The sequence below is a fragment of the Podarcis pityusensis genome, assembly GCF_964106645.2.
Source record: "Podarcis pityusensis genome assembly, chromosome: 16".
Lineage (NCBI taxonomy): Eukaryota > Metazoa > Chordata > Lepidosauria > Squamata > Lacertidae > Podarcis > Podarcis pityusensis.
Window position 1 is genome coordinate 14,017,052 of NC_138041.1, and position 9,689 is coordinate 14,026,740.

The 9,689-nt window shown below is 46.3% G+C and overlaps 1 protein-coding gene across 4 annotated transcripts in view; it reads left to right on the forward strand.

Annotated features, from left to right (window-relative positions):
* SLC29A2 (solute carrier family 29 member 2) overlaps positions 1-9,525 on the forward strand; it is a 29,978-nt gene extending 20,453 nt beyond the window's left edge. For all 4 annotated transcript variants that reach the window (XM_080985780.1, XM_080985777.1, XM_080985778.1 and 1 more), the window contains 5 exons: positions 748-926; positions 1,069-1,174; positions 2,480-2,565; positions 4,245-4,444; positions 5,646-9,525. In XM_080985780.1, the coding sequence (XP_080841906.1) occupies positions 748-926; positions 1,069-1,174; positions 2,480-2,565; positions 4,245-4,444; positions 5,646-5,757 (683 nt within the window). In that variant the 3' untranslated portion in view covers positions 5,758-9,525. The remainder of the gene's footprint in view (positions 1-747; positions 927-1,068; positions 1,175-2,479; positions 2,566-4,244; positions 4,445-5,645) is intronic.
* Positions 9,526-9,689: the final 164 nt, after the last annotated feature.

The following is a 9,689-nucleotide window of genomic DNA, read 5'->3' on the forward strand; positions in this document are numbered from 1 at the left end:
GAGAAGAGGAGGTTAAGGGGTGATATGATAGCCATGTTCAAATATATAAAAGGATGTCACATAGAGGAGGGAGAAAGGTTGTTTTCTGCTGCTCCAGAGAAGCGGACACGGAGCAATGGATCCAAACTACAAGAAAGAAGATTCCACCTAAACATTAGGAAGAACTTCCTGACAGTAAGAGCTGTTCGACAGTGGAATTTGCTGCCAAGGAGTGTGGTGGAGTCTCCTTCTTTGGAGGTCTTTAAGCAGAGGCTTGACAACCATATGTCAGGAGTGCTCTGATGGTGTTTCCTGCTTGGCAGGGGGTTGGACTCGATGGCCCTTGTGGTCTCTTCCAACTCTATGATTCTATGATTCTATGAAATTGCAAGGGTTTGTTTTTTAAAAAAAAACCTCAAAGCTCAAATGATATTATTATTATTATTATTATTCATTAAAGGTACATGGCAACCCAACAACGGAATTCCTGATGTAGTCATAAAAAAACACCCCTCAGTCAATACTAAACAAACCCCCAAAATGTAATAATATTGTAATTATTATTCGGAAATGGAAGCAATTACTTCTGGGTTTTCAGTGTTCGGGTTCCAGATCGTTAGGCTTCCGAGACACTCGAAAACTGAAGTTCTACTCTGTGTGTGTGTGTGTGTGTGTGTGTGTGTGTGGCAGAGTAGAAGGCAATTAGAGCCTGTAGGTCACCTGACTCTGCCGCATGCTGATTGGCTCCTTTTCTGTCCCGCCCCCCAGAGGATGGCCTTGGCCCCGTGCCGGGTGCCACCCAAGGAGGAGAGCCGCTGAGCTTGAGCAATGGGATTGCCATCGCCCTGGAGCAAGAAGACTCAAAATGCCCCCTGGAGATTATGAACGGGAGCAATGGGGCAGGCCTGCCTCCGCCGAAACCGTCAGTCCTAGGTGTGCTCAGGAAGGTAGGGACTGTGGCCGGAGGGGTGAAGTAATGGGAAACGTCAAAACTAGTGGGGGTGGGGGAATAGTTTTAGCAAGGGTTTTGGTTTCGCCAGCACCCAACTCGCTCACATTGCTCTCTCTTCCTCTTCCTCCCGGTTATAGATTTGGCAGATGGCCCTCTGCATCGTCATGGTCTTCTCCATCACTCTGTCTGTGTTTCCCGCCATCACTGCCAGTGTGGCCAGCACATCAGAGAACGAAACCTGGAGTGAGTAATGGGGGGACCCATGGGGGGTGGTGGAAGGATGAGGAGGGCCGGTCCCAGCTGGCTAGAGGCGGTTGAGAGCTGGAGCCCCACAGAAAGGCCCACAGCTCAGCAGTAGAGCTACCTTGCATGTAGAAGGCCCCAGGCTCAGAAGTCCCCAGTAGCACTGCCATGGAGGGTTTGGAGAGACCCTTGTCTGAGGCCCTAGAGAGATACTGCCTTTGCAAAACAGACAGCAAGACTCGGCCTTCTCGGTAGTGGCGCCCGCCCTGTGGAACGCCCTCCCATCAGATGTCAAGGAAACTAACAACTACAGTGGTACCTCGGGTTACATACGCTTAAGGTTACATACGCTTCAGGTTACAGACTCTGCTAACCCAGAAATAGTGCTTCAGGTTAAGATCTTTGCTTCAGGATGAGAACAGAAATCGTGCTCCAGCGGCGTGGTGGCAGCAGGAGGCCCCGTTAGCTAAAGTGGTGCTTCAGGTTAAGAACAGTTTCAGGTTAAGAACAGACCTCTGGAACGAATTAAGTACTTAACCTGAGGTACCACTGTATCCGACTTTTAGAAGACATCTGAAGGCAGCCCTGTTTAGGGAAGTTTTTAATGTTTGAAGTTTTATTCTGCTTTTAAGGTTTTTTTGAAAGCTGCCCAGAGTTGCTCCAGCCAGATGGGCAGGGTAGAAATAATGAATAAATAACTTATTATTATTATTATTATTATTACTACTACTACTACTACTACTACTACTACTAAGGCAATTGCTTACCATCCTAGAAAGATGGCTGAGGCTCAGGGATGAAGCACTTACTCTGCTTGCAGAAGGGTTCCAACATCTTTTTCCTGCTTGGCAGGGGGTTGGACTCGATGGCCCTTGTGGTCTCTTCCAACTCTATGATTCTATGATCTCTAGTTAAAAAAGGATCGTGTCGGAATTTTCTCTGCCTCTGTCCCCAGAGAGCCACTGCCAGCCAAGAGTAGACAATATTGGGCTAGGCCAGTGGTTCTCAAAGGGTGTGGCAGGAGAGGCTGGCAAGTGTGGAGGGAAGAATCAAGGACACCTGGGCTTTGTTCAGTTTTATTTATATTTAAAGAAGATTTGCGTACCACTTAATTGACAAAAACCCCTCTAAGTGATTTACTGAAACGGTATAAAACATTTGTAAGGAAAATCCCAATTAAACCAAACTTTTTAAAAGTAGTAGACATAAAACGTAAGTAAAACCAGATTTTTCAAAGCAAATCTAATTACAGGTTAGTGTTGCATTCATCTCCCTCCTATTTCTCTGTCTTTTTCTTATGTCTAGGGAAGTTCTTCACTCCTGTCTGCTGTTTTCTTCTGTTCAACGTCATGGACTGGCTGGGCCGCAGCGCTACCTCCTATTTCCTCTGGGTAAGTGTTGGTTTCTGAAGTGGGATTGGCTTCACGCTGTCCAAAATCAGGGTGACTATTATGACTATCTCTGGATGAACTCCAGAGAGGCAGCAGTGTTAACCTCCCATAACGAAAACAGATAAGGCATGTGGCACCTACAAGACTTTGATTTCAAGGAAAGCTTTTGTGGGCTTGGGCCACTAAGCTCAGGAAGCCTTATCTCACACTTGGCAGATTGTTATAGCAGGTGGAGACCACATGTGGCCCACCAGGTCTCTTCTCTGCCTGGTCCTTGGGACTCTCCCAAGTGTTTTTGCTTGGACAGGATGCATCCTTGAACTCTTGCAACAACTCTTCCTAGCCCGGGTGGAGGATGGAGTTGAGCATGCATAGAAACTAGCCTAGTGTAGAAAGGTAAAAATTATTTTTGTTGCTCCTCCCTCTTTTGCATTTGGCCCTGCCTGCGACTGGCATGTGGCCCTCAAAAGGTTGCCCAGAAGGGAATATGCTGCCCTTGCCTTGAAAAAAGTTCCTTGCTCATTACATAGGAGTATGCTTGAATCCTAAGATCGTCTACTCTTTTTGAGGCCAGGCAGGTTTTATTTACCGTATTTTGCCGTGTATAAGACTATATTTTTTCCTAATTTTTTAAAGTTTAAAATAAGGGGTTGTCTTATACATGGATAGTGCATAGTGCATTTTCTTAATTTTGAGCCCCCCAAAATAGGGGGCATCTTATTCACGGGGGCACGTTATACAGTGGTACCTCTGGTTGTGAATGGGATCTGTTCCGGAGGCCCATTTGCAACATGAAAAGAGCGCAACCAGCAGCAGCACATCTCTGCACGCGTGGGTTGCGATTTGCCGCTTCTGCACATGCGCGTGACGTCATTTTGCACTTCTGCGCATGCGCAAGCGGTGAAACCCAGAAGTACCGGAAAGGGTCACCACGGGACGTAACCTGAAAGAACGTAATATGAAGCAGACGTAACATGAGGTATGACTGTACACGGAAAAATACAGTACTTAGACATCTAATAATAATAATAATAATAATAATAGTAGTAGTAGTAATAGATTATTATTTGTACCCCGCCCATCTGGCTGGGTTTCCCCAACCACTCTGGGCAGCTTCCACAAAGACCAAAAATACACTAAGATGCCACACATTAAAAACTTCCCTGAACAGGGCTGCCTTAAGATGTCTTCTGAATGTCAGGTAGTTGTTTATCTCTTTGACATCTGATGGGAGGGCGTTCCACAGGGTGGGTGCCACTACTGAGAAGGCTCTCTGCCTGGTTCCCTGTAGCTTTGCTTCTCGCAATGAGGGAACCGCCAGAAGGCCCTCGGCACTGGACCTCAGCGTCCGGGCTGAACGATGGGGGTGGAGACGCTCCTTCAGGTATACTGGGCCGATGCCGTTTAGGGCTTTAAAGGTCAACACCAACACTTTGAATTGTGCTCGGAAACATACTGGGAGCCAAAAAGATCAAGACGTTCTTATGAAGTTAAAATAACAATGCAGAAAGAATTATGAAATAGAATAAATAAAAAGAAAAAGAAAGAGAAAAAAAGAAAACTCTAGTAGGTTTGTGAGTATGGAGGTCCACAGCCATCACATCATAAAACGAGACCTTTGGACGTTTATTAGGAAATAGGGTAATGAAGCTGAGAACGCTGCTTTTTGCTCTCCCCAGCCAGAGAAGCATCTGCGCCTGCTCCCTGCGGTGGTGGGGCTCCGCCTGCTGCTCGTCCCACTCCTGCTTCTGTGCAATGTCCCCCAGCGGGAATACCTGCCCATGCTCTTCCGCCAGGATGCCTGGTTCGTCCTCTTCATGGTCGTCTTCTCCCTCTCCAATGGCTACTTCGTCTCCCTCACCATGTGCCTGGCGCCAAAGTGAGTGTGCTCTGCGCGACGTCGCCCCTCCTGAAACATCCAGAAGCAGCATTATAAACAGGGGGGTGTCTGCAAGAGTGGATCCCTTGTTCTCTTTACAGTGGTACCTCGGGTTACAGGTGCTTCAGGTTACAGACGCTTCAGGTTACAGACTCCACTAACCCAGAAATAGTACCTCAGGTTAAGAACTTTGCTTCAGGAATAAGAACAGAAATAGTGCTCCAGCAGTGCAGCAGCAGCAGGAGGCCCCATTAGCTAAAGTGGTGCTTCAGGTTAAGAACAGTTTCAGGTTAAGAACAGACCTCCGGAACGAATTAAGTACTTAACCCAAGGTACCACTGTATTTATTTTGCATTGGGGCATTGGCACCTTGTTGGCAGCCCCTGGTCTGCACTAACCAGCAGTGGCTCTCCAGGGTTTAAGGCAAGGGATGTCTTGCCAAGCCCTACCTGGCAAAGCCGGGGATGTTGAACCAGGGACTTTCTCCATGCAAGGCTCCCTGAGCCACCACCATTCTCGAAAAATGGGTAAAAATGCCATCTCCCTGAATTCCAGGTGTGAACAGCAGGCCCTCAAATTATTCTGATTTTTGTTGTGCTCCTCTTAGGCCACACCACACACTTAAAGCACTCTCTTATACCACTTGAATACCCAATGAGTCCTGGGAAATGTAGTTTATACAGGGTGCAAGGGGTTGGACTAGATGACCCTCGGGGGTCCCTTCCAACTCTATTATTCTATGTAGCAGTGACCCACACATTTTGGCACCCTCTGAACGGCAGAAGCATCCCAACATGCCCTGTGAGTGTTCTGCGTAGGACATAAAGCTTAAGACACTTTTGTGATCTTCTTTGAGAACAAAGTAATTGAAATTGAGTTTTAAAAAGTTGTATTTAAAGGCCATTCATAATTGGAGCCCGTAAACTGTAGCTTCCATGTGCATAAATCCAGCCCTGGTTTCCTCTCTGGGTTCGGCAAAGAGGAAGGGCCTTTCCCACGGGTGTAGCCAGGATTTATGTTATAGGGGGACAGGATTTATGTTATAGGAGGACAGAACCAAGTTATCTGAGATGCAGTTGGTCAGTTAGTTATTTTTATTTATTTACTTGATTTGGGGAGCAAATACCCCCCCGCACCCCTTGGCTACGCCCTTGGCCTTTTCTGCCAGATTATAAAGTGTCTTCTCTGTTTCCGCCCCCAGGCAGGTGCAACCACATGAGAGCGAATTGGCAGGAGCCATCATGACGTTTTTCCTGGCGTTGGGTCTCTCTTGTGGAGCTGGGCTGTCCTTCATCCTCAAGGCCTTGCTCTGATGTCCAGGACTTGCTGGACCTCGGCAACAGCAAAGCATCTGCCTTGAAGACTCGAGGAGCGGCTGGTTGCCCTTCTCTCCCTCCCAGGTGTGCCCTCTGTGTAGCAGCTAATATCCTTCTGGGTAGCAAAATGGGCTTCTGCCACCATCTTCCAACAAAGGCAACTGCTCTTTTTGGTTTTTCTTTCCTGTATATGCAGAAGTTCACGTTCACTCAGCTACCCTTTTAAATCCCCAGGAGCCTGAATGTATTTTTTTTTAAAGACGCTTGGACTTTTCTGAAAGATTCCTGGATTTTTACCAAGCCAAGGGAAGGCTGCGGTACGGAGGGGCCATTTGCAAGCCCCCTTCGTACGCCCCTGGAGGTGGAGGAGCCGCTCTGCCTCTCCCACTTGTGCCTGGCTGAGGACGCACAACAAAGGGGGATTTTGCAATATCCTCACACGTACTCTTGCTCTCCCTTTGCTTTCAACTTGAGGAAGTATTGTTGCATAACACACGTTTGCTCTATGGAACATCCTCCTAGAGGGTGACGGTAGGTAAGGAAGGGAGAAGTCTGTATCCAGTCCGTTAATAGAGTTGGGTTTGTTGCTTCCATCTCAAATTAGCCATATAGGGCAAGCTCTCTGCTCTCCCCCCCCCACCCACTGGCCGGTTTATGGTTTGGTTTTCTCAGCTTGCATTGCTTCAAACCTGTCTGCTAAAACTTGTTCTCATCCGATAAAGAGGTCCACGAGATGTCAGATACTGCTTTCCAGAGGGGTCCATCCTCCAACCTCCCCAACCAGGTGTTCCCCATATGTTTTGGGACAAACAGCCCCAACCATCACTTCCTGTAGCCCAAACCATCTGGAAGACTGGTGGTGGAGGCTCTGCAAAAAGAGGCATAGGAGTGGTGAGAAATAATATCATGTGTAGCCTCTTTAAACTAGTCAGATTTGGCATTTGACCAAGCTTCTCTTCAGGCCAAAGGAGCCTCATTTAGGCAGGCAGGTCTATTCAAAGCAGGGCTAGGCCTCCGCTGTTAAGCCTGAAGCAGCTGCTTTCCTAAGCTAGCCTGTTTCCCTCCGGTATGTAATGGAGGACACTGCCAGTGTTTTGTTTGGGGTTTTTTCGTTTTTTTTAACGTATTTAGTGTTGAGGTAAGATCCAGAGATGCTGGGGACTGAACCTGGGACCTCTCGCATGTAAGGTAGGTGCTCTTTCACCAAGTGACAAGTGTTGGCCACCGACTTGGACAACTTTAAAAGGGAATTAGACAAATTCATAGAGGAGTATAACTTATAAGGCGATCAATAGCTACTAGTCATGGTCGTGATAGGATACCTCCAGGATTTCGGCCAGCATCTCTTCTGGCTGATCCTCACCTGCTCACACCTGAGCCGCTCTGTTTCCATCTTCCACCATTACAGCTGGACATGCGTTTAGTTTCTTCTTGCAGAGCTTGCTCAGGACTTCTGCACACTGAACTAGATGGGGCCCTTTGGTCCGAAAATTCATTGAAGACCTTCCAGAAATTTGAACATAAGAAGAGAACTCTATAGCTGGAATCTGGATCAGGCCAGTGGCCTGTCTAATCCAGGATCTTGGACTCACAGTGGCCAACCAGATGTCCCAATGGGAAGTCAGGCCTCTTTGTACAGAATCTCTTTACAATGAGCCACCCTAATATACAATCCCAACGTGAGGCATTTAACGTGTGCCATTTTACAGAACACATACACCGTCCTCAGTTGCAGCATGGATGCAGCTGTGGAAGCCATGTCCTATTTTGCAGCAGACTGGAAGCTTGAATTATTATTTTTTTATGGGGAAGGGCTAGCAGAATTCTCAGGTGTCCTGGTTTTAAAACTGAAAGGGGCAGCTATGTATGGGAAGAGCTGGACTTCCCCTCGTCATGGAGCATGATCTAGAAAACTGTGGTTCTGTCCCACAAACCCTGCTCAACCTCCTCGGCTCTCCAGTAGGGCCCCCCTCCCAGGCCACCTTCTTCTGGCCATGTGACGCTTGAGAGAGGCTTGCTTTGTGTATGACATGCTCAGAGTGATGAGATTAAAAAGGAAGTACATCTGGAGAAAAGGAGATAACGATGAACCATGGCCCATCAGAATTTTGAGGTTTCAAAGTACTGGAATTTGGGTGGAGGGTTTATTTCATTTTTAAAGGGAAAGAAATGCAAGTATAAACCTCCTGCACTTGCTCAGCAGTTGCAAATGCTTCTCTGAAAGGAATAAGGGGACGGGTTGCAGGGAGTAGTAGAGAAGTGAGGAAACCGTGATCTTCCTGATGTAGTTAGACTTGAACCCCCATCAGCCTCAGCAAACGTTAGTCTGGGAGGATGGGATCCAGAAACATCTGGGGGGGCACAGATTCCCTGCTCCTGGACTAATACGTTAAATTATCATTTGCCTACTGGTATGGCTGGGAAATGGTGTAATTTGGCCAAAGGGGGGATGAAAATCTGCCAAAGGTTCTACAAACATCTAAGAACAGGGAAGCAGCGGCATGTGGCAGAGGGCCTCCCATGTACCTGATCCAATAGCTCCCATGGAATATCCTCAGCTATTAAACACAGTCTAAGGGCTCTAGGTATCCTTTTTATTGTGCACTTATGATTGGTGCTTATGACGGTATCAGGGCAGTTATGTGCAATCCCGCTTTCAGGGCGCCTGCAAAAGTTTCAGAATGGACATACAGATTCATTTCTCATCAGCACATGTCCCATAGCTTCTTGATGAAATCCTGTAACTTTTCATACTACAGATGTTCCAGGATGTTTTTCACCCCACTTTTGCTGCGCTATATAGCACAAGAGTGCCCTTCCCGACATCAGTCAAGGAGTAACATTGTGGAAGCGTAGCAGAACACCCAATAAAGTGAAATGATGGGGGGACAGTCCAGAATAAATCCACCATGAATGCACAAATATTGCGTCAGTGATATGTCGCTGATTGTATCTGCAAAAAGTACAGTCTGGGGGGTACCCCACGGCTAGGGCCAGGTATTGCCTTATAGGACTGTGGAATTGTAGAGCTGGAAGGGACCTAAAATGTCATCTAATCCAACCCCCTGCACTGCAGGAAAAGGCAAGACACAACAATGGTTTATTCACTGTGATCTGATTGCAATATTCATTATGGTACATTTGAATGGTTTCAGTCTTGTTGCCTACTTAAGCAATATATATTTAAGTGTGTTTCATTGTAAACAGATACTTGCTCTCAATACTTACTGGCATTATAACTAACTTTATTAAGGAACAAAGGGCAATGGGAAAACTGTGTTTATTTTTAACGACTCAATTTATTTTGTGGTTTGTGGGAAGGACATTTTATCAGATCCTGTGCGTGATTGTTTTTAATGAATTCAAAGCTCAAACATTTTTATTTTTTAAAGAATATTTTTGCTGCATGTACAATGTTGAACTATTGCCATTACCCTGGAGGGATTCTGGTTTGTTTATCATTCCCCAACCCCCAATAAAGCTTTTTTTTAATAAAAAAAAATGATTGCCTGGAATCCTGAACAGCATCCCACTACACTGCAACCTTTTGTTCCAGGTCCCACTTATCTTTTGGAAACTATTGTAGTGGTCACCACATCTTCTTGTGGCAATGAGTCCCCCGTGCATTGTGCAAATGACAGAAATAAAAATATAACAATGACACAAATAATTGTCTCCAGGGCAAAAATCCTAGCAGATCCTAGTCTAGAGCATATGAGGGATAACCTGTAGCTGTCCAGATATTGATGAACTACCATTCCCATAATCCCTCACTGATGGGATTTGGGCGTCCAGCAACAATTACTGTATTTTTGAGTAATTTCACAATTAGAAGCAAGTCAAGAAACAAAAATGGGGGGGGGGTGAAACTAATAAAGCATTTTTATGACCACCCCACAAACCAAATCCTTGATATACCGGTACTTGTC